The 24,792-nt window shown below is 44.3% G+C and overlaps 1 protein-coding gene across 4 annotated transcripts in view; it reads left to right on the top strand.

Moving 5' to 3' along the window:
• LOC127000191 (SET and MYND domain-containing protein 4-like) overlaps nt 1-24,792 on the top strand; it is a 95,882-nt gene that overhangs the window by 65,523 nt on the left and 5,567 nt on the right. For 2 of the 4 annotated variants that reach the window (XM_050863594.1, XM_050863597.1), the window contains 11 exons: nt 14,083-14,414; nt 16,610-16,746; nt 18,606-18,807; nt 20,046-20,283; nt 20,995-21,220; nt 21,326-21,503; nt 22,476-22,499; nt 22,682-22,740; nt 23,602-23,747; nt 23,941-24,097; nt 24,482-24,658. In XM_050863594.1, coding sequence (XP_050719551.1) covers nt 14,083-14,414; nt 16,610-16,746; nt 18,606-18,807; nt 20,046-20,283; nt 20,995-21,220; nt 21,326-21,503; nt 22,476-22,499; nt 22,682-22,740; nt 23,602-23,747; nt 23,941-24,097; nt 24,482-24,658 — 1,876 coding nt within the window. The remainder of the gene's footprint in view (nt 1-14,082; nt 14,415-16,609; nt 16,747-18,605; nt 18,808-20,045; nt 20,284-20,994; nt 21,221-21,325; nt 21,504-22,475; nt 22,500-22,681; nt 22,741-23,601; nt 23,748-23,940; nt 24,098-24,481; nt 24,659-24,792) is intronic. The other 2 variants (XM_050863595.1, XM_050863596.1) reach the window with 2 other exon arrangements.

Here is a 24,792-nt window from a genome sequence, read left to right on the forward strand (position 1 = left end):
ACGGGAGAACAAAGAAAATATGATAAAGAAGAAAAAAAGGGAAGATGGAGGAGGGAAAGTGAAAATGGAAGATTGAAATGATGAATAGAGGAGGAAGGAAGGAAGGAGGGAAAGAGGAACTGGAGAGAATGAATGAGGGAATGGAGGAAAGAAAGGAAGAAAGTATGAAAAAAAAGATGAATGGAAGGGAAATGAAGAAATGAGACTGGGTGGTGGTAACTCTCTCTCTCTCTCTCTCTCTCTCTCTCTCTCTCTCGATGCTGAGGGTGAAACTCGTCAGGAGAGAGAGAGAGAGAGAGAGAGAGAGAGAACCAGCCAGTCATTCTAGCCTAACCGACTCCCTTCCCTTCTCCTCCCTCTCTCCCTCCTCCTCCTCCTCCTCCTCCTCCTCAGTGACCCCCGGTGACCCCTCCATATGTAGTGGTGACGTCACCCTGGATTGTGGTGACTCAGTGATGGTGGTGATGGTGGTAGTTGTGGTAGAGGTGATGGTGGGGGTAGTTGTAGTAGTAGTAGTAGTAGTGGGTGGTGTGGGTGAGTGATGGTGGTGGGGAAATTGTGGTTGTCATGGAGATGGTGGTGGTGGGTGTCGGTGGTGGTGATGTTGTTGTTGTTGTTGTTGTTGTTGTCAGGGAGATAGTGGTGGTGGTGGTGGTGATGTAGCAGTGTTCAATAGTTGCTCTCTCTCTCTCTCTCTCTCTCTCTCTTCGTACTCCAGCTTCGCCTTTTTTGTCTCCTACTTTTTTTTTCCTCCGCCTCGTTATTGAGAGCTTATGGAATTTATCGCGTTTTTTTTTACTTCTTTAATCTTTTTAATTTTATTTTATTTGTTTTATTTATTTATTTTATTTCACTTATTTAATCTATTTTATTTGTCTTTTTCTTCCCTCTTCGTATCGTTATTGAAGACTTGGGGAATCTATTTTATTTGTTTTATTTTGTTATTTTATTTTATTTTTTGTTATTTATTCCTTTATCTATTTTTTTTATTTCTTTTCCATTCCTCGCTTCGCTATTGAGAACTTAAGGAATTTGTTGTCTTCAGAAAATTGTCTCGTTCCAGATTCCTGACTTTCTGTTTTCTCTGATTTTCTTTACGTATTTTTATCAACCTTATATTTTTGACACATCTTTCCTTGTCTCTAACATTTCATCATTTTCTTGCATTTTTTTCATTATTTTTCTTGTTCTATCTTTGCTCTCTCTCTCTCTCTCTCTCTTATTTTCTTTATTGTCCATCTTGTTGTTCTCTTCAAGTTGTTTTCGTTGCTCACCCGTGCATGGTAGACATGACATTGTATAATAACATTTGTTAGCCCTGATGAACCCTACAACACGGTATTATAAACAAAGTCAGCTTTTTTTTTTACCCCTAGTTGCATAATATAAATTGTTGGGGTGGGGGGGGGGGGTGTTGAAGGGTCGTGCGACGCCGATCTAGCAGTTTTTGTGCTTGTTTTCTCCCAAAGTTGCTATCTTTTCCTCCACTTCCTCCTCAAGTGAGTTCTGTTGTGTCTGTCCGTCATCCTTCTCTCTCTCTCTCTCTCTCTCTCTCTCTCTCTCTCTCTCTCTCTCTCTCTCTTCCCTACTTCCCTTCCCCTTTCTTCTCTTCTTCTCCTTTCTTTTTTTCTATCTCTCCTCCTCCTCCTCACCCTCCCTTCTCTCCATTATCTCTCCCTGTTCTTTCCTTTCTCCCTTCTGTAAAACTTTCCTCCCATCCTCTCGATCCCTCCCTCTCTCTCCTATCTATTTCTTTTCCTCCATCTCCTTTTTTTACTTGCGTTCTTCCTCCTCTTCTTTCTTTTCTCTCTCTCCTTCACCCTTTATTTTCTCCCTCTCTCCCTCTCCTTTTTTCTTTCCCTCCTTCCCTCTTTTCTTCAATTCCCCCTCCTCTCATTTTACTCTTTTTATCCTCTCTCTCTCTCTCTCTCTCTCTCTCTCTCTCTCTCTCTCTCTCTCTCGTCATCACTCATTGCCTCACCCAACTCTCGTATCTCTTCTTCCTCCTCCTCTTCCTCCTCCTCCTCTTCCTCCTCACTTTGTACCACTCACTTTCCCTCCCTTCCACTTACTCACTTTCATGTTTCTTCATCTTCCTCTCTCGTATACTCAGCTTCTCTTTCTCTCTTTCCCACGCTCTCTCTCTCTCTCTCTCTCTCTCTCTCTCTCTCTCTCTCTCTGTTCATTCATTCTTTCTTCCTTCTTTCCTTCCTTCCTTCATTCGTTCCTTCCTTTCTTCATTCCTTTCATCTCTCTCTCTCTCTCTCTCTCTCTCTCTCTCTCTCTCTCTCACCACACACACACACACACACACACACACACACACTAAGCACATACACCTTATTATTTTTGTCTATTTAATTTTTACCCATCATTTTTATTTATTTATTTTTTCTCTGGAGGCAAATTCTCGGAGGCCAGAAGTTTCGCTCGCGGGTTTACAGGAAAAGTTTCGCAAGTTTCCCTCCTTCGTTCCTCCTGTTTCCTCCCTTTGATGAGAGGTCACGAGGGAGAAGGAGGAAAGGAGGCAAGGAGAGAAAGGAGAGAAGAAAATAATAAAGAGAAAGGAAAGGAGATGGATAGGAAAGGAGGGGGAAGGAAAGGAGAGAGATGGGAAAGGAAAGAGGAAGGGAAGTAAAGAGGAAGGAAAGGAGAGAGGAAGTAAGGTTAGAAAGAGAAAGGAAAATAGAGAGATTAAGGGACGGAGGAGAGAGAGGAAAGTTAAGGGAGAGGAAGGAGAGGGAGATAAAAAAGGGAAGGAAAGGAAAGATGACAAGGAAAATAATGAAAAGAGATGAAGGAAAAGAAGAGGGGAAAATAAGATTGAGAGGGAGGAGGGGAGGAGAGACAAAGGAAAGGAAAGGGAGGAAGGAAAGGAAAGAGGGGGAGGGAAAGAGAGGAAGAAAAGATGAGGAAGAGGGAGAGAGGAAGGAGGGAAAAAGGAGGGAGGGAGAGAGAAATATTGCAACAGTTAAAAGTGGAGAGAGAGAGAGAGAGAGAGAGAGAGAGAGAGAGAGAGAGAGAGAGAGAGAGAGAGGTGGAAGAGTGGGAAGACTTGTTTTATGAGGGAGAAGAAAGGGAGAGTGGAGGAAAGGTTAGGAGGGAGACGGTGGAAAGGTCGAGAGAGAGAGAGAGAGAGAGAGAGAGAGAGAGAGAGAGAGAGAGAGAGAGAGAGAGAGAGAGAAGTGAAGCGTAAAGGGAAAGAAGGGAAGGGAAGAGAGAGAATGAGAATTGAAAGAAAGAAAGAGAGAAGATGGAGCAACAATAATAATCGTATAGAAAGAATGTGGAAAATATGTCAAGGAAAGATAAATGTTTGGAAGAATAGGAAGAGGAAGAAGAGAGAAGAGGAGGAGGAGGAGGAGGAGGAGGAAAGAACAAAAATAAGATAGAGAAAATAAAAAGAAAATGGAGGAGGAGGAGGAGAAAAGGAGAAAAGGAAGGAAGATATGAAGGAAAAGAAAAAGGAGGAGGAGGAGGAGAAAAGAAGGAAAACAAGATGAAGGAGGAAACGAAAAACGAAGAAGAGGAGAAAAGAAGAAAAAGGAGAGGAGGAAAGGGAGAAAAGAAAAAAAGAAAAGAAGGAAAAAAAGAAAAATAAGAGGAAAGGAGTTAAGACCAGAGATAACAAACAGGTCAATGTCTCCTCTCTCTCTCTCTCTCTCTCTCTCTCTCTCTCTCTCTCTCTCTCTCTGGTCACGCGTTCAAGATTCCCGTCAGCTTTCATTTGTTTTTCTTTTTTTCCTAACCTTTCAATTTTCCTCTCTTTATTTCCCTCCTCCTCCTCTTCCTCCTCCTCCTCCTCCTCCTCCCCCTCTTCCTTTCTTCCTCCCTTCCCTCCCTCGCTTCCTATCCTTCTCTTCCTTCATCACCGTCTTTCTTTCTTTCTTCCTTCCCTCCCTTTCTTCCTTCCTTCCTTCTCCCTTTCTTCCTTCCTTCCTTCTCCCTTTCTTCCTTCCTTCCTTCTCCCTCCCTGTCTTCCATTCTTCCTCCTCCCTCTCTTCCTTTCTTCCTTCCTTTTCCCTTCCCTCCCTCCATCCTTCCTTTCCATCCCTCCATTCTTTTTCTCCCTCCCTCTCTTCCATTCTTCCTCCCTTCCTTTTTTTCCTCCCTTTCCTTCCCCACCTCCATTCTTCCTTCCCTCCCTCCCTCCCTCCCTCCTATATTTCCATTGTCAAAGGTTAATCCCTCTCTTCTTCTGTTATCATATATTGCGATAAGTAGAGAGAGAGAGAGAGAGAGAGAGAGAGAGAGAGAGAGAGAGAGAGAGAGAGAGAGCATTAATGAAAAACTTAATTGGTTCTGAATATTTTTTTTATTCTCATTCTTATTTGTATTTATTCATTATCATTTATTTATTTACTTTTTACTTAATCAGTCTTATTTTTTATCAGTCACTCATTCCTTTATTTTTTCCTTATTTTTATGTTCGCTTATTCTCATTCCTTTCCTTTCCCTCCTTTCCTCTCCTTTCCTCCTCTTCCTCCCTTTTCCTTCCTTTCCTTTCCCTCCCGTCCCTTCTCCTCCCTCTCCTTTTCCTCTTTCCTCCCTTTTCCTCTCCTCCTCCTTTTCCTCCCTCCCCTCCTTCCTCCCTTTTTCCTCCCTCCCTTTTCCTCCTCCACTCTCTTCCTCTCCTTTTCCCTCCCACCCCTTCCCCTCCCTCTTACCTCCCTCCACTCTCTTCCTCTCCTTTTCCCTCCCACCCCTTCCCCTCCCCTCCCCTCCCTTTTTCCTCCCTCCACTCTCTTCCTTTCCTTTTCCCTCCCACCCCTTCCCCTCCCTCTTACCTCCCTCCACTCTCTTCCTCTCCTTTTCCCTCCCACCCCTTCCCCTCCCTCTTACCTCCCTCCACTCTTCCTCTCCTTTCCCTCCCACCCCTTCCCCTCCCTCTTACCTCCCTCCACTCTCTTCCTCTCCTTTTCCTCCCACCCTTCCCTCCCTCCCTCCCTTTTTCCTCCTCCACTCTCTTCCTCTCCTTTTCCCTCCCACCCTTCCCTCCCCCTCCCTCTTACCTCCCTCCACTCTCTTCCTCTCCTTTTCCCTCCCACCCCTTACCTTCCCCTCAACTACCTCCCTTTTCCCCCCTCCACTCTCTTCCTCTCCTTTTCCCTCCCATTTCTTCCTCCCTCCCCTCCTTTTCCTCCCTCCACTCTCTTCTCTCCTTTTCCCTCCCACCCCTTCCTCCCTCCCTCCCTTTTTCCTCCCTCCACTCTTCCTCTCCTTTTCCTCCCACCCCTTCCCTCCCTCCCCTTCCTTTTTCCTCCCTCCACTCTCTTCCTCTCCTTTTCCTCCCACCCCTTCCCTCCCTCCCTCCTTTTTCCTCCTCCACTCTCTTCCTCTCCTTTTCCCTCCCACCCCTTCCCTCCCCTCCTCCCTTTTCCTCCCTCCACTCTCTTCCTCACCTTTTCCCTCCCACCCCTTCCCCTCCCCTCCCTTTTTCCTCCCTCCACTCTCTTCCTCTCCTTTTCCCTCCCACCCCTTCCCTCCCTCCCTCCCTTTTTCCTCCCTCCACTCTCTTCCTCTCCTTTTCCCTCCCCACCCTTCCCTCCCTCCCTTCCTTTTTCCTCCCTCCACTCTCTTCCTCTCCTTTTCCCTCCCACTCCTCCTCCCTTTCCCTTTCTTTTCCCTCCTTCCACTCTCTTCCTCCCCTTTTCCTTCCCTTCCCCTTCCCCTTCAATATAAAATCCCCATCACATTCCTCTTTCAAAGTAAACACAGCTCTCTCTCCCCATCCTTTCCTCCCCCCCTCCTCCTACCTCCCTCTCTGCCTTCCTTCCTCCCTTCATCTTCCCCCTCCCTTTCTCTCTTGCAGCTTCCCTCTACATTAATAACCCCCCCATTCCTACCTGGTTCCCCCCTTCTTTCCCTCCCACTCCCTCTCTCCCTTGCAGCTTCCCCCTCCAATGACTAACTTCCCCTCATTCCCCTCTCTAGTTCCCTCCAGTTCGTCCACAAATCCCCAATCTTTCCCCTCCCTCCCCTTCCTCCCTCCCCTCCGCTTCCTCCATATAAATCCCCATCATATCTTTTTTCAAACTAACAGCTGTCCCTTCCTCCCCGCTCCTTCCCCTTCTTCTCCCACCCTTTCTCTTTGCAGCCCCCCTCCCCACCAATGACAACCCTCCCTTCATTCCCCCATATCTAATCCCCTCCCCCCTGTCCCCCACCCCCTAACCCCTCCTCCCCCCGTCCACCCTTACTGTCTGGGCCATTGGGTGATCGGCCGTCCCATTATGTAAGGGAGTGAAGGGTATTTCGGTGATCATCCTGCCGCCGTGTGTGTGTTGGCCTGGCTGGTATTGATCTCCCGTTCCTGTCTCTCTCTCTCTCTCTCTCTCTCTCTCTCTCTCTCTCTCTCTCTCTCTCTCTCTCTCTCTCTCTCTCTCTCTCTCTCTCTCTCTCTCTCTCTCTCTCTCTCTCTCCTTCTTTGCATAGTGTAATTAACATTGTCAAGATAGAGGAAATATTTCTACTGCAATGTTAAGTATGCCAAGTCTTTCCTTTCCTATTATCATTATTATTTTTATTATTATTATTATTGTAGTAGTAGTAGTAGTAGTAGTAGTAGTAGTAGTAGTAGTACCACGATTTGTCCTCTTCTCTCTCTTCCCTTCTTCTTTCCTTCCCTCTTTTTCTTATCTTCCTTCTCTTCTCTATCCTTCCCTCTCCGCTTTTGTCTTCCCCTCTTCTCTCTTATGTCTTTCCCTCTTCTTTCTCTTCCCTTCTTCTTTCCTTCCCTCTTTTTCTTATCTTCCTTCTCTTCTCTATCCTTCCCTCTCCTCTTTTGTCTTCCCTCTCCTCTCTTATGTCTTTCCCTCTTCTCTCTCTTCCCTTCTTCTTTCCTTCCCTTTTTCTTATCTTCCCTATCTTCTCTATCCTTTCCTCTCCGCTTTTGTCTTCCCCTCTCCTCTCTTATGTCTTTCCCTCTTCTCTTTCCTTCCCTCTCTTCTCTTCTTTATTTCTCTTTCCTCACCAGCAATCGTAAAACCAGAAGCAGAAGCAGAAGCAATAACAGTGGTAGTATAAGCAGCAGCAGCAGCAGCAGCAGTAGTAGTAGTAATAGTAGTAGCAGGGGTGGTGTTGGGTCTGCGTGTGAGGGAGGGAGGGAGGGAGTTGTTATCCCATATTATAGCGACCGCCGCGTCCTTTCACCTACTTCCTCCCTCATTCATTCCCTGGTGAGAGAGAGAGAGAGAGAGAGAGAGAGAGAGAGAGAGAGAGAGAGAGAGTAATGATGATACAGAGGGAGGAATAGGAAAATGCTGACAACAATGACGATGATTTTGAACGAGAAACATACGAAGAAATAAACGGAGAAATAAAAGACGACAAGCAACGGAGAGAGAGAGAGAGAGAGAGAGAGAGAGAGAGAGAGAGAGAGAGAGAGTGGGGAGGCCATTCATGGTAGCCTCAGTGAGATATGACAGGCGGTGAAATATGGCAACGCTGATAAAGAGAGTACTGGGGATATAAAGAGAGAGAGAGAGAGAGAGAGAGAGAGAGAGAGAGAGAGCACATAGGCAAAAATACAAAAATATATATCGCCCTACTTGATAAATAAAAAAAATAAAATAAAAACAGCAGGGAAATAAGATTATGAAAGAGCGACACTTAAAGATACGAAAAAGAAAATACGAAAAAGAGAAGAAGGAAAAGAGCGAAAAAGAGAATCTGAAAGAGTGCGAAAGACAGTGAGGAAAAGATAATACGAAAAAAATAAGGAAAAGTGCGAAAAAGAGAATCTGAAGAGAATTAGAAAGACAGTGAGGAAAAGAGAATAAGAAAAGGAACAAGGAAAAGTGAGAAAAAGAGAATCTGAAGAGAATTAGAAAGACAGTGAGGAAAAGAGAATACGAAAAAAGGAATAAGAAAAGGAATAAGAAAAAGAAACGTGTCAACGACGGGAATGAAAAAAAAAAAGAATAACGCCGCGGAATTTGTGAATGAAAAAAAATAAGGCCTCAGAATGTTGGTGAATAAAATAAATAAATAAATAAAATAGTAAAAAAAAAAAATAGCATACCCAGTCAGTGAATAACTTCGTAAAAGCAAAAAATACAACATAAAAGTGAAGGAAATTATTACGGACAAGAATAGAAGGGAAAAATAGAAAAGAGGTTAATAAAGAAGAGAATAGGGATGGAAAAGGATGAAAATGTACTGGAATAGGAAGGCAAGAATGAGAGAAAATATCACGTACTCTGGCAAATTATTACGGAGGGAAAAATAGAAAACAGGTTAATAAAGAAGAGAATAGGGATAGAAAAGGAAGAAAATGTACTGGAATAAAAGGGCGAGAATGAGAATCAGAGAAAATATCACGTACTTTGGCAAATTATTACGGAGGGAAAAATAGAAAACAGGTTAATAAAGAAGAGAATAGGGATGGAAAAGGATGAAAATGTACTGGAATAAAAGGCCGAGAATGAGAGAAAATATCACGTACTCTGGCAAATTATTACGGACAAGAATAGGAGGGAAAAATAAGAAAAATAGAAAACAGGTTAATAAAGAAGAGAATAGGGATGGAAAAGGAAGAAAATGTACTGCAATAAAAGGGCGAGAATGAGAACAAGAGAAAATATCGCGTACTCTGGCAAATTATTACGGACAAGAATAGGAGGGAAAAATAAGAAAAATAGAAAACAGGTTAATAAAGAAGAGAATAGGGATGGAAAAGGATGAAAATGTACTGGAATAAAAGGGCGAGAATGAGAATAAGAGAAAATATCACGTACTCTGGCAAACCCTCACAAGTCACAAGCAATCACTGGAGTTCTGAAGTAGTGTGTGTGTGTGTGTGTGTGTGTGTGCCCACTGGTTACAATGGACGTTTCCTCATTACTCTCTCCTCTCTCTCTCTCTCCCTTCCTCCCTTCTCCTCCTCCTCCTCCTCCTCCTCCTCCTCTCCCTCCCTCAGTCCTACTCCAGCCTCCTGCCCTCACTTTCCCATTGACGACTCTCTCTCTCTCTCTCTCTCTCTCTCTCTCTCTCTCTCTCACTGAACACCTATTTTTCCTCATTTTCTTCATATCCACCAGTCCTTTCTGTCTGTATTTGTGTCCGTCTCTCTCTCTCTCTCTCTCTCTCTCTCTCTCTCTCTCTCTCTCTCTCTCTCTCTCTCTCCTTAGCAACCGCGTCAGACTTTCTACCACAATTTGTCCTCTTCTCTCTCCTTTCTCTTCCTCTCTTCTCTCTCCATTCCTCTCCTCCCTTCCCTCTATCTCTCCATCTTTCTCCTCTCTTTTCTCCATTTCTCTCCTCTTTTCTCTCCTTCCCTCTCCTCTCCTCTCATACTCTCTCCTTCCCTCTTCTCTCTTCTCCTTCCCTTCCCTCTTCTCCTTTCTCATTGCTTCCCTCTACTCCATATCCCTGTCCTTCCCTCTCCTCTCTTCTCTCCTTTCCTCTGATGGTAGTAATAGTAGTAGTAGTAGTAGTAGTAGTAGTAGTAGAAGGCATTGATCTTAAGTTCTGAACCTTCTCCAGACATGATCCCTTCCTTCTCTTCCCTCCCTCTCCTTCCTCCTCCTCTTCCTCCTCCTCCTCCCCCTCCTTCCCTCCTCTTCCATGCCCACATAAGGTTAAGGTCTCGGGTACCCCCAGTAATCTCCTTTATTATGTGTGTGTGTTTGTGTGTGTGTGTGTGTGTGTGTGTGTCAGGAGGAGAGGGAGCGAGTGATGTGTGGGAGTTGTTTGTTCAAAGTGTTTTATTTCGCTCGTCTGTCATATTACTCTCTCTCTCTCTCTCTCTCTCTCTCTCTCTCTCTCTCTCTCTCTCTCTCTCACGTACATTTTTTGCCAGTCAAATATTTTCCTCTCCCACGTCATTCATTCACCCCCCCTATCTCTCTCTCTCTCTCTCTCTCTCTCTCTCTCTCTCTCTCTCTCTCTCGTGACGTCATCGAGGGGTCCTAAGGCGGTGACGAAGGTGATGTCAGACGCTATTTTAGGGGTCTCTCTCCTCCTCCTCCTCCTCGTCTTCCGTCTTCTACTCGATTTAATTTCCTTTTTTGTATTGTTCGCTATTTTTGGTGATGTATTGTGAAGAGTAAATGCTGTAGCAGTGGTGGTATTAATGGTGGTGGTGATGGTGGTGGTAGTGGTGGTGGTGGTGTTTGAAGTAGTAGTAGTAATAGTAGTAGTAGTAGTGGCAGCAGTAGTAGTAGTAGTGGCAGTAGTAGTTGTTAGTTCTACTTCTACTCCTACAACAACTACTACTACTACTACTACTACTACTATTAATAATAATAATAATAATAAATCAAAAGTAATCTGATACAAAACTATTGAGAGAGAGAGAGAGAGAGAGAGAGAGAGAGAGAGAGAGAGAGAGAGAGAGAGAGAGAGAGAGAGTAAAAAATCGGATGGCGTTCTAAAATAGGAAGAAAATCACAGACCAAGACTTGTATAGAGAAGGGTCGGGGGGGAGGAGGAGGAGGAGGAGGAGAAGGAGAGGAGAGAAGGAAAATGAAGGATGCAAAAGAATGAGTAGGAAGGAAGAGAGGAAGAAAAATAAAGAAAGATTATGAGAGATGGAAGAAGGGAGGAAGGAGAAGAAAGGGAAGGAACAGAAGAAGAAAGGAAGAAAATGGGACAGAGGTGAAAAAAATGGAAGAGAAAGAAAAAAATAAACAAGGAAAGAAAAAGATGCAAGAGTGGGAAAGCGGAAAGAAGGGAGGAAATGGAAGAGAAAGGAAAGGAGGAAAGAAGGAAGGAAGAACAGAAGAAAGAGGAGAAGGAGGAAAAGTAGAAGAAAGGAGGGAAGGGGACGAAAGAGGCAAGACTCGTGGGGTAAATTTCAGCGAGTCTAAAATTTATGTTCGGCCTTTGTACAGCATCGCGCAAGAGGCTGTGTGTTGGGTCCTAATGCTAAGGGTGGGTGGGAGGAAGAAGGGGGTAGGAGGAGGAAAGGTAAAGAGAGGAGGAGGAGGAGGAAAGGTGAAGAGTAGGGGAGAGGAAAGGAAAGGAGTGGAAGAAGGGAGGAAAGGAAGAGTAGGGGAGAGGAAATGTAAAGAATAAGGGAGAGGAAAGGAAAGGAGTGGAAGAAGGGAGGAAAGGAAGAGTAGGGGAGAGGAAATGTAAAGAATAAGGGAGAGGAAAGGAAAGGAGTGGAAGAGGGGAGGAAAGGAAAAGAGTAGGGGAGAGGAAAGAAAAGGAGTGAAAGGAGAGGAAAGGAAAAAAGTAGGGGAGGGGAGAGGAAAGGAAAAGAGTAGGGGAGAGAAAGGAAAAGGAGTGGAAGAGGAGAGGAAAGGAAGAGAGTAGAGGAGAGGAAAGGAAGAGAGTAGGGGAGAGGAAAGGAAAAGAGTAGGGGAGAGAAAAGAAAAGGACTGGAAGAGGAGAGGAAAGGAAAAGAGTAGGGGAGAGGAAATGTAAAGAGTAGGGGAGAGAAAAGGAAAGGACTGGAAGAGGAGAGGAAAGGAAAAAAGTAGGGGAGAGGAGAGGAAAAGAGCAGGGGAGAGGAAAGAAAAGCAGTGGGAGAAATGAAGAAAAGAAAAGAGGAAAGGAAAGAGATGAGAAGATGGAGAAGACGGGGAGGGAAGGGATGGGAAATGGAGAGAAGGGGAGGAGAGAAAAGAGAGCGTGTAAGGAGGTGGGAACAGATGAAAGAAGGAAGAAAAGGAGAGGAAGAGGAAGGGAGAGAAACTGGAAAGGGTGGGAGGAAAGAGGATAGAGAGAAGAAAGGAAATAAACAAAAGTGGAGGAGGAAAATGAGAGGAAGGAGAAGAAGGTAAACGTTGGGGAGGGAGGGAGAGAATGAATGGGAAGGAGGAGGAGGAGGAGGAGGAGGAGGAGGAGGAGGAGGAGGAGGAGGGGAGGAGAGTAAGGTACAATTATGACACGGAAGTGGTTGAGGAAGAAGGGAAGGAAGGAAGGAAGGAAGGAAGGAAGGAAGGAGGGAGGGAAAGGAGAAAGGAAGGAAGGAAGGAAGGAAGGAAAGAGGGAAGGAAGGAAGAAAGAAAGAAAAAAGAAAGAAAGAAAGAAAGAAAGGAAGGAAGGAAGGAAAGAATGAAGGAAAGAAGGGAGGAAGGAAGGAGAGAGATAACGTAAGTGTGAAGGAGGGAGAAATGAGAATAAAGGGATAAGATAAAGGAGAGGAAGAAGAAGAAGAAAAAAATTTAAGGAAATGTAGAAATGGAAGAGGAAGGGATGGACAAAGAGGGAAGAAGAAAGTAAGGAAGAAGAGGGCGAGAAAGGTAAAGAAAAGAAGAAAATAGAGAACGAAAGTGTTTAAAAGAAGAAAGAAAAGGATAATAGAGGAAGAAAAGAGAAGAGATAAGAAAGCAAAGGAGAAGAAGGAGAAAGGAAAGAAGAAAAAGAAGAGGAAATAAAAACAGAGAAGGAAGAGAAAGAGACAAAGAAAGGGGAGGAAATTATGGGAAGAGAAGAAGGGAAAAAAAGAGAATTGAGGTAAATTGAGGTAAGGAGGAGAGAGGTAAAAAGGGAGGAAACAAAAAGGTAAATGAAAGAGTGAAGGAGACGGATGGGGAGGGAGGAAAGGGAGGGAGAGAAAGGAAGGGGGGGAGGGAAGGGAAGGGGAGAGAAGGGAAGGGAGGGAAGGAAAGGGAGAAGAGGGAAGGGAAGGGGAGAGATAGAAGGAAGGGAGGGAAGGAAGGGGTGGAAAGGGAGAGGGAAGGGGAGGAAAGGGAGAGGGAAGGGGAGGAAAGGGAGAGGGAAAGGGAGGAGAGGGGAGGGGAGGAGGGAAGAGGCAATGGAAAAAAAACTTAACAAGAGAAAAAAACAAAACTATGAAAGGATGGAACATAAAAGGAGGAGGAGGAGGAGGAGGAGGAGGAGGAGGAAAAGATGAGGACAGAAACAAAGATAAAGAAGATAAATGAAGAAAAGGGAGAAGGAAGAAGAGGAATAAGAGAAGGAAAAGAGGAAGGAGTAGGTGGAGAAACGAGAAGAAAAGAAGAGAAAATGAGAAAACTAAGAGAAACGAGGAAGAGGAAGAGAATGGAATAAATATGAAAAAGAAAGAAGAGAATGGAAAACGAAGGGAAAATAAGAAAAAGAAGGAGGAGGAAGAGATAGAGAAAAAAGGGATGAGGAAGAGAAGGAAGAAACAGGAGGAGTAAAGACAAATGAAAAGGAAGAGAAGAAAGAGAAGGAAAAGAACGGAGAAAATAAGAAAAAAGGGGGAGGAGGAAGAGGTAGAGAAGAAGGAAAAGAGGAGAAAGAAAAGGAGGAGGAGGAAAAGGAAAATAAGTGAAAAATAAAATCAACAGGTATGCCAATCAACAACACAAAGACCCATTATATATATCCCTTTACCTGTGCGCGGAGGAGGAAGAGGAGGAGGAGAAAAACGGAGATAAAGAGGAGAAATTGAGAAAAGGAAGTAGAAAGAAAATAAGAAAAAAAGAAATGGAGGAGGTGGAGGAGGAAAAGAGGAGAAACGAAGAAAAGGAAGGAGGAGGAAAAGGAGAAAGAAGAGAAAAAGAAGAGGAGGAGAAGGAGAGAAGGGAGACGAACAGAGAGAGAGAGAGAGAGAGAGAGAGAGAGAGAGAGTGTAGTGGGGCGGTGGACCACGCTAAATATACTCTGAAAAAGACAACCTGACACCTTTTTTCCCTCCTAAAGACTTTGTAACTTGAAGAAAGAAAAAAAGAAAACGAGGTGCACAAAAAATAAATCAAAGTGTGAAGGAGGAAAAAAGGAGGAAAAGGAAAAAGAAAAAGACTATCGTAGAAGGTAAAGAGAAAACGAGGAGAAAGTGGGAATTAGGAGGAGGAGAAAGCATTGAGGAGAAGGGCGAGGAAGGGAAAGAAAGAGGAAACAGGGACAGAGAAATAAAAGGAAAAATATAATAAAAAAGTATGAATAAAAGAAATAAAAGCTTAACATAATTTCTACCCTCTACTTGTGTGACCATCTTCGTAAATATTAGACCTAAGTAGATAGTGAAAATAATAGACACCCACACCTGCCCACCCACACACCAAATCATGCATCAATATCTTCATCATTATCATCATCTTACACACACCAATGTTCTTAACCTAGGCCAACATAAGACAACTAAACCTTCTTATTCATTTCTTCCTCACATCTCACGTCTCTTTTCCTCTCCCTCCGCAGATCGAGGAAGATGATAGAGGACAAGGAGCGCCCCGGCTTCTTCAAGGACTACCACAAGACCGTGCGCAAGGCCCTCACCAACGACCAGTTCAATGAATTCTCCAAACTCAAAACCAACGAGGACAGGATTAGGTTTTGCTTCACCCTCCCGGCCGTCCATGATATCGATATTAAGCCGTTCTTCAAGGGCAAGTCGGAAAAGGAGGCGCTTGAAAAGAAGGAGGCGGGAAATAAGTGTTTTGGGCGCAAGAATAACCTGGAGGCGCTAAAGTTATACAGCCAGGCGGTGGTTAAGGCTCCGGTTCCCTCGGGTAAATATTGGAAGTTAATCAGTTGAGTGGCGTCCCAGCTCCTGCTCCTGTCGATCCCCAGCACCTGCCTGCCCTGCCCTGCCTCCACCCACCCACCCTCTGTGCCTTCCTACACACCCCATGCACCTACATAGTGTCAAGCCTCCACTCAGGCACTTACTCTCACAAGCCTACACAATACATCTTTATCGGCTTGCCTCGCTACCAATGATTTCCTTACTTATGGCCATCTATCAACACCCTCCTCCACACATGACAAACCTTAACTCCATGCTCAAAATGATTCCACTTCTACACTACATTCTTATCTGTCCTGTTAATCAATAAACCTACTAGTTATTAACACACACACACACACACACACACACACACACACACACACACACACACACACACACACACACACACCTTTCCTGCACAGCTCCCATCATTCCCCACCCCAAAAACTTAATGGAGGAATTTTTGTTTCCTCTAAGGGGAGTGCCCCCCAGCCCCATGTCCACCTGCATCATCAGACCTGGGATTAACCTTCGGTGGGGTCTGTGTGTGGGCTCCTGGAACATCCTAAGCCTCTTGGAGGATCACTGACTGCCTCACTGAATGAACTCAGAAGGCTGAAGGTGAATGTGATGGACTTGCTCAACACGAGCATATGGCCATGCCAATACCTGTGCAAAAGGACAGAGTTACGGATCTTCAAGTCGCTTGTGCTCCCTGTCTTACTCTATGACTGTGAGACATGGACACTGAATAGTGACTTGAAGAAGTGGACTGATGCCTTGAATAATAAGGGCCTTCACAGAATCATGGAATATTGCTTGAATGACTTTATGTCAAACCACTGATGACTTTGTGAGACTGCTTTGAGGCCTATCACCTGCATAGTCCATGACTGTTAACTCTGGCATGCAGCACACTACCCAGAAGTCGACCCCGCTCTTCGGGTTGTTTCTGTAATAGACAGCCCCGAGTGGAGGAGGCCAAGGGGACACCCACAGAGTTCGTATATTGAGCAAGTCAATAGATCCTGCCATGAGGTACTAAGGAAGAGAAAGGGGTCTGCATGGAGACCTGCTTGGAGGAACCCTTGAGTCTGGGGCTGTGAGGTGGGTGGTGATGCGCCTCTCGGCATATGTCCCTGTCGATTGATTGATTGATTGGGCAACTCTTCTTGCATATGGTGGAGATGTGACGCCCAGAACCTTTTTCTATAAACTTATCTTCCCGCATATGACAGGACCGTTTGCCCGGGGAGATATCATGCACAAGACAAAAAAACTCATACTTAACTATAGTCACTCTTATCAGCTGGCTATGAAGAATGGAAGATAAACAACTTCAATACCTTTTTTTAATTCTTTTATAGTGGTCACAATTATATGACCCAGTGACCTCTCATATCCAGCAGACACCGTATCTAAGGCCTGCCTCAAACAAACACCATGTTAGTTTAACCATCTGTGACAGCTGTAGGCAGCAGCAACAGCAGGAAGGAACTGTGCCTGGCTACCTGTCGCACCTCTAGTGTACTTCACCCCAAGTTAATTCAGTCTGGGTTCACCCCACTAACCCGTGTGCCTGTGTCTCGTCAGGAGTGTTAGTTGTTTTTGAGTGTGTGGATCAGGTTATGCTGTTGTTTTTTGTATATTTCATCTGTTATTTGTCTACCTCTTTGTTAAGTTTTCTTCACAGTTTGTTACTTTATTATATTTTGTCTTGTGAGATAATTTATTTTTTCCTGGGTCTCATTTATTCCTCTTTTATGTGAACCCATTTACTTTACTGCATATTGTGACTCTCTGCTAATTATGTCAAGTGTTTACATTCTAACATCAAGCAATTATTTATTTTTTAGTTTTTAATAAACACATGTAATGTTTAATGACACAACAAACCTTAACTTACACTGGTAGTCGTTGACTTTCTGCGAAGTATTGCAATGTGGGCACTAAGTCTTCCTAAATAACAATATGTAGAGGTTACGTTCCAATCATAAAAGACAACCCAGAATAACAGTGTGGTAGAAACAAGCCATAGCCCCTCACCTCTTGACTCTCTGCCAAGTATTGCAATGCAGGCACTAAGTCTTCCTAAATAACAATACCTAGAGGTTATATTCCTACCACTCATGAGGAACACGCAGAATAACAAACTGTGGTAGAGACAAGCCCTTGGCCATAGTCCCTGACCTCCCTGCCACTTCCACACCCACACAGAGGAAAGCGCTGACCCCAAGAAGATGACCATGTACGCCATCTGTCTGGCCAACCGCTCCGCTGCACTCTACCACCTCCGGGAGTACCACTACTGCGTCAAGGACATCGACGAGGCCCTGGAGCACCACTACCCCAAGGTGAGCCACAGCAGGAGGAGGAGGAGGAGGGAGAGAAAGACAGACTGAGGAGGAGTGAGTGAAAGACAGAGATGGAAGCAACAATTCACATACAGATGGAACGGTAAGCGGTTAGATGGACAGAGTAAGTGGAAAGGTGGAATCCCAAGGTGAGCCCACAGCAGGAGGAGGCCAGATTGAGCGAGTGAAGGCAGATGGAAATGGACACGACAATTGACATACAGGTGAAAGGAACAGGTAGGATGGACAGAGTAAGGAGCGGCGAGTAACGGGCTTTTTTTTTTTTTTTTTTTTGTACTCTTTTTGTTGCCATTGAGCCATGTCCTCTGATGTAAAAAAATAATAATAATAATAATAATAATAATAATAATAATTGGAAAGGCGGGAAACGAGCACAGAAGATGGACACAACAAGACATAAGGTAAAGACACAACAAGAAAGGGAAAAAGTGAGTGGAATGAGAACAAGCAAAGTGGACACAACAATGCACATACAAGACACAGTAAAGTTAAGGACAGCAAGATGAGAACACAACAAGAAAGGTGGAAAGAGAGCAGTTAAGATGAACAGAGTAAGTGCAAAGGTTATGAGAATATGTGGTATAAGAAAAACAATATTGGAGTTTGTAGTTTCATTTTAATTTCAAGCTCGGTTCTTAAGTATGAGAACCAGTACTTGTATCCACAGCTTCCTGATATTCCTCCACTCTTTCCTCCATTCTTTCTCTCACCTCCCTTCATCTTTCCTCTCCTCCCTCTACACAACTTTCTGATATTCCTCCACTCTTTCCTCCCTTCTTTCTCTCATCTCCCTTTGTCTTTCCTCTCCTCCCTCTACACAACTTTCTGATATTCCTCCAGTCTTTCCTCCCTTCTTTCTCTCACCTCCCTTCATCTTTCCTCTCCTCCCTCTACACAATTTTCTGATATTCCTCCACTCTTTCCTCCCTTCTTTCTCTCACCTCCCTTCGTCTTTCCTCTCCTCCCTCTACACAACTTTCTAATATTCCTCCGCTCTTTCCTCCATTCTTTCTCTCATCTCCCTTTGTCTTTCCTCTCCTCCCTCTACACAACTTTCTGATATTCCTCCACTCTTTCCTCCCTTCTTTCTCTCACCTCCCTTCATCTTTCCTCTCCTCCCTCTACACAACTTTCTGATATTCCTCCACTCTTTCCTCCCTTCTTTCTCTCACCTCCCTTCGTCTTTCCTCTCCTCCCTCTACACAACTTTCTGATATTCCACCACTCTTTCCTCCATTCTTTCTCTCCTCTCTCCTCCTCTCAACTTTCGGATCCAGTTCACACACATACAAAAGGAAATTCAGAATATCAACTAAATACCATTGTCACCGTCCATTAAACTGACCCAGAAGCCTTGCCCCTCTTCTATAACTAAGGGAGCTGATTGGTTGGATGAAAGGAGGCTGGAGTTAGGAGTCAATGTTACCTTAGGCTTAGAGGGAGAGTAAGGGCAGGGCAGGGCACAGCTTCTGGACCAATTTAATGCATGAAGAGTAAGGGCAATATTTTTAAACATGTTGGGCTTCCCTTACTCCTGTTTCCAAAGGCCAAAGAGAAGAGTAACCAGGTTTTCATGGGTAATTTTCCCATTCATGGTATAAAAGTCATGTACAACTATCACTAGGATCACAAAACAGCCCATGAAAACCTCAGGAACTTCTATGAGAGGCGAACTGAGAGACTGATACGTTTAAGAATACAACTCTAATATTAGTTCACTCAACATGTAAACGGATAAAATACACATCCCATAAACCCTGAGCAATGGCAGACACCTATAGATGGTGTCTTGCTGTAAATCCTTTTATCTGCACCACTCACCTGCTTGTATCGCACAGGAACTCAAGTACAAGCTGTTCAAGAGGAAGGCGCGGCTGCTCTCCCACATGAAGCAGCATATCGACGCTCGCGACGCCTTCCGCCAAGCCCTCAAGTGGTTGGACTGGGCCAAGATGGAGCGGGAGAAGAGGATCGAGCACCAGACAGAGATACAGAAGTGGCTCAAGATGTACGAGACAGGGAAGGTCGTCAAGAACTGGGGTAGGTCAGCCTGGCACAAGGGGAGAAAGATTAGTCATTATGTGTGAGGGGAAGGCATCAGAAAGTCATAGAGTAGTATTTTAAAACATTTTGTCGCCTGAGGTCACATATTTGCCAAGGTTTTGTAGGAGTTTTGGGCATTTCCAGTAGTAGTTTTATGACCCTGGTGGTAGTTTGACCTTTTTTCTATACAGGGAATCTAAGAAAACACTCATTAGAACCCAACTGATCCCTTCTTTGACCTTTAGAAATAGTTGATGTAAGAATCGAAAGTGTCTTAAATACCAACCATACTAGTAGTCACTGCAAAGAACAGAAATGATTTTGGGTCAGAGAAATGATGTTCTTATGCCAAAACTCAGGTCAAGCTGCCACGCAATAAAAATAATGATAAAAATTGATGATAAGGATAAAACTGATGATAAAATGTATGATAGAAATTTCATATCTGTTTTTTTAGCTAAATTTATTGAACCTGACATGCAGCCTACCAAGTGCTTCTCTCCAACCCCAACCTTTTTTTTCTCCATGTTTGTAGGTGCTAGGAGTAAAGGGTTGCCATGATACTTATTAATTAACATGACATGCAAGTAAGGTTACTGAAAAGATAATTGTAAAAGGATGACTGTGTGAGGTTTGGAGTTAAAGCAAAGATTTAACCTGTCCGCTGTGATTGGCACAGATTTTGCCTTCACTGGTAGCCTGGTAACATTATACTCCCAAGTCTTTTTCTGCCTCTGTGGTGGATAGTGGAGTGTTTCCCATGTGGTGTTGGTATGCTGGATATCCCCTCCAAAGGTGCAGGACTTTAAATTTTTCTTCACTGAATTGTAGCAGCCACTTTTTGTTCCATTCCTGTAGCCTGATGAGGTCTTCTTGTAGGAAATCTGCAGTTAAGGGTTAACAGAGATTTTAAACACCATGAATGTTGCCAAGGTAGAGCTAACAACTAACATGACAGCTCAGTTCTGTTGGGACAATTCTCTACCTATTGTACTGTTCTAACTGGCAACATTGGTCTATTAGGAACTACTGCCATAATGAATCACTCTTCCTCTTCTTAATCCCAAACATTGATCTTATTTGATGCGACAGGTGAAGCTGAGGTAATGATGATGATGATGATAATGATGAAGGTGCCATTCTTGACTCACTCCCAGCAAGATTTGTTTTTGCCCTTGAGCTGCTTCCTTTGCTGTAAAAAAAATAGATAAATAAAATAGACCTTTTCACGCCAGACATCCCGGAGTACTACGCTGAACACCCTCCTGTCATCCCCGACGTGACCGGCGGCAGAAACGAACGCTTCCTCTCGGCCACCAAGAAGATTGACATCCACTACGACAACAACATGGGCCGCTATGCCGTGGCGGCTGAGGACATCGAGCCCGGAGACGTGCTGGTCACTGAGAAGCCCTTCGCTGCGGTGCTCAACAGGGAGGAGTACGGGAACCACTGCCAGAAGTGTTTCAAGACGTGAGTGCCTGGCGTGCTGACTCTGGATCATGCAGATAGTGGCGAATGTTTGTATCAGGATACCCAACCCTTCAGTTTTCATAACCCGTCCGCTGCGATTGGCATGGATTTCGCCTTCACTGGAAACCTGGTAACATTATACTCCCAGGTCTTTCTCTGCCTCTGCGGTGGATAGTGGAGTGTTTCCCATGTGGTATTGGTATGCTGGATATCCCCTCCCAAGGTGTAGGACTTTACATTTTTCTTCATTGAATTATAGCAGCCACTTTTTGTTCCATTCCTGTAGCTTGGTGAGGTCTTCTTGTAGGAAATCTGCAGTCAAGGGGTTGGGCAAAGTATTCCACCTACAGGATTCCCATGAGAACATATTCAGGGAAACCTCACCCTCTTGGTTTTTCACTAGTTATAAAGAGAAATGACTCAAAGCTTTACAACAACCTGTAGTCCATCAAGGGGCAAGGGCCAAACAGAGCAAACAAGAATCCTCCAAAACAAACCTCAAGAGGTATTTCCCATCTTGCTATACTGAAGTGTCAAGGTGCCCAGGTGACACTGCTGGTTTAAATATTAGTGCTTTTGTCCAGTTACTTTCCCTCCAGCTGTAAATCTTGACCACATCCCAGGTGACACTGCTGGTTTAGGTGTTGGTGCTTTAGTCCATGGCTACTTTCCCTCCAGCTGTAAATCTTAACCATGTCCTTGTGCCCGCAGGACCAAGGCACCAATCCCGTGCAAGAAGTGTTCTGCGGTGCTGTTTTGTTCGGTGGAGTGCCGGCAGAGCTCCTACTTCCACACCATTGAGTGCTCCATCCTGGACCTGCTGTTTGGCTCTGGCATGTCCATCAACTGCTTCCTTGCCTTCCGCCTCCTGACGCAGTACCCCCTCTCCTACTTCCTGGACATGAAGGAGAAGCTGCAGGAGGAAGAGAACCCCAAGGCAAGCCTCAAGTCTTGTGACAGACACAAGGATGGAGAAACATTTATTCTTGATCCATGTCTCAGGGTCAACAGTGTATATTTATGAACTATTGTGTTTGTACAGGAGACAACAGACAACAAGGAAGTGTACGACCCGGCTGACTTCATGCGGCTGTACCAGCTGGTGTGCCACTCCCAGCACCGCACGCCGGAGGACCTCTTCCACCGCTGCATCATGATCGTCTTCCTCCTCAAGGCGCTCAAGAAGACCAAGTACTTTGAGGGCAAGGATGGCGGCTCAGGTGAGGGATCGGGATGGGAAGGCTGGGATGGACCCTTGTTTTTAATGGACTGATTTATTGCCATTAGTATGATGTACAGTGTGTTACAATATATATATGATGGCTTCATTTCCTGAGTCATAATGACCCCTTAGTAGACATATTAGCATTATTAGGGTCACACAATCACATGCACAGCAGCTTTTACACATAACAATACACAAATATTTTGCCAGTAGTGATCCACGTAAGCTCTGTACACGTACATCAAATTTTACTGTCTACCCTGAGTTGAAAGGTTAAAAAATAAAATGACAGGTTAAAGGTAGTGATTAGACATTGCTGTTGGGAAAATACGAAAGCATTCAACTGGTTTTTAAGGATATTTCAATCATTATTTTTACTATTATTATTATTTCTGCTTTTTAAGTGATCAGACTGTGTCTCCTTTGCTCCTCTGTATTAGAGGCAGCTTCTGGACAGAGCTGCGCCGGGGCAGGCAAACCAAACTAGCAGTTTCTCGGCTGCCTTGACTATGAGACATAAGAGAAAATAGATATATTGCTGTGAGGAAATTTCTTTTAAATATTGTAAATATGAGAAAACATTTGTGAAATGAATACAAATTTAATAAATTTAAATTAGGTGAGTCATGCTTGTGTTTTCAGGCCATCAGACTGAATTTGGATTCACAAGTTGAGGCCCTGTTTCGTGCTGGGTGTTGGTTAGGCTACCAAGTACATTCAATAGATCATTGTAATCCACAGATACTTAGTTCCACACATTAATTCACATGCTCACATTACTCATGACAGTCAACAATTGTTGACAGTTGTCTAAACCTCAAGCAACTCCTTTTATAGCTTTAGAGAGGACCCTTGCTATCAGTGAAAGCCATCCTTCCCCCCTTGAAGTGAATATATCTGCTCTGTACCTCAAGTGTTCATGGTGTTGGTAGAAAGTAATTTGCTTTGGTTTTTCCTTTCCCTGAAGCCTACCCCTTGTTTAAGGACAAAGGTGCGTGATGGATCCTGTGCTTCAGCTAAGTACTTTCAGTGTGCCTCAGTAGTGAATAGTGAGCATGCTTACTTAGAAATTACTTATAAGATGAAATATATAAGAAGCAACATATGTGGAAACAATACAGTGCACCATTTGCTGACACACCTCCACTAAAGTGTGACGACTTCCTGTTGCAGGCGACAAAGTCAGCGACGTGGAGGTGTTCGCCGGGAGTCTGCTGCTGCGCTTCCTTCAGGTTTGTATTGCCCAGCAGCTGTGAGTGGCATGTCACATGTGCCTCATGTCATGTTGGGACACAAAGTTCCTGTACATGTGGTCCAGACCCTTTACAGATACAGGCCAGCTGCTGAGGCTGCCTGTCTGTGGAAAGACGTCAAAAGTGTGTCATGTTTCCTAACAATTCCTAAACCTCTTGGGCCTGAGAACACGTGAAGTGTGTAGTGTAATGAGGTTGCCTGCCAATCTTACAGTTTTGAGCAAATTGTGTTTAAAGTGACCGCCAGGCTCTACACGCCCCACGCCACCTGAATGGAACAGAAATATGCAAATTTTGGCCCATGAATCACTCACTTTAAGGTATTTTTTCCTTAACTTGCTTCACCACATGATGCAGCAAGAATTAAGCTGCCAAATGCTGCCAAAAACAGAATACAACCTTAATTGTCTTGGTCACCCATTCACACTAAAAGCATCATCATCATTTCATCGACGCCTGCTCCTAGGAGCTCCCACCAGGGGATGGCCACGGCAGAAGAGCTTCCAACTTTCTCTATCTAGACACTACCTCCTAAAAGCCTCACAGTATTTAGCTACCTTCTCCCTAGCAGTGGGTGATGAGGCTACCAGTCGTCTGGATCACCAAATAATATCTCTCATAATAATCCCTAATCCATCCTTTACTTAATTTCAATAATTTGAGAATTAGTACTTTTCATAGTATTCTTTTTTCCATTTACCAGCTGCCATTTCTCTTCCACTTACTGGCATGGAAGTAGGAAGTTGTTACCTTACAAGTCATTTTGCAGTTATATGATCAAAACATCCTTTCATTCAGTCAGTTTCTGCAGTTCAGTGTTTACATCTTTCCTTCCTCCAGATTGTGCAGTTCAATGCTCACGAAGTATCTGAGTTTTACCTCCTGGGACCCAAGACTTTTGACGGTGCTAAGAACGAGACTCTGGGAGCTGCCATCTACCCCACCCTGGCACTCTTCAACCACTCCTGCCACTCGGCCCAAGTCAGGTGACTGCTGGAAGGGCAAGGGAGAGGCTGGGGAGAGATGGTTGTGGCTCCATCACTCTCTCCTGTGTACTCCCCTATATTATTCAGCCATCTTCCTGCTTTGGTTGAATTTTTATTTTTTTAAGACCATAAATGGCAACAGTATTTATGATTTTTTTCAACAGAAGCGTTGAGATCTATTCTGCACCAACAGGTACTTCAGCGGCAACCAGGTGATCACCAAGGCAATAAGAAACCTCCGCAAGGGAGACATTGTGCCGGAGAACTACGGCCAGTCCTTCCCGTCCAAGAAGAGGAGCGAGAGGAAGCTGGAGCTGGCGGACAGATACTGGTTTGACTGTAACTGTGAAGTGAGTGGCCAAAATTTGTTACTAATTATGAATTCAATTTCACTGATGCAGATATGGGCAAAAGGATTTCCTATTTCTGATCATACATTTAGATGCTTTATAAATAGAGTTGGAATATATACTGCCTAAGAAGGTTCATGTATATTCTGACTACCCATTTTGTCCACCAAAAACTAGATAATATTTATATATACTCATGACATTTAGAGAACCAAGGTGGTGTGGAGCTGGGAAATAAAGTGTATATCAGTGTGCAGGTTTGGTGGTGGTCAGCCCTGCCTTGCTTCACACTTCTTGACTGTTATAAAGAATTAACAATGCAGGCAAATATCTCATTCTCCTCTCTATTCATACAGCACACTAACAGCTTCTGTGCCCCTCCAGGCCTGCCAGCAAGACTGGCCCATGTACAAGGAGATGGACAACGCCAACCTGCGCTTCAAGTGTCACAAGTGTCACGGACCCGTGCCAGTGAACACCGAGCAGGTCATCAACCCCTTCATTAAGTGTGAAAAGTGTGGAGAGCAGACCAACATTCTCGCCACCCTGAAGAACCTCCAGGTAAGGACCTAACCCACAAGACTTGGCCAAAGCCTTACTGTTATGACAGGCAGGAGACTAAGCCGATGAGTGGCTGTAGAGGCAGTCCTAGAGTTACGACGTATGTGACTTATGACCAGAACAGTAATATTAGT

Source organism: Eriocheir sinensis, chromosome 18 (assembly GCF_024679095.1).
Source record: "Eriocheir sinensis breed Jianghai 21 chromosome 18, ASM2467909v1, whole genome shotgun sequence".
Classification (NCBI taxonomy): Eukaryota; Metazoa; Arthropoda; class Malacostraca; order Decapoda; family Varunidae; genus Eriocheir; species Eriocheir sinensis.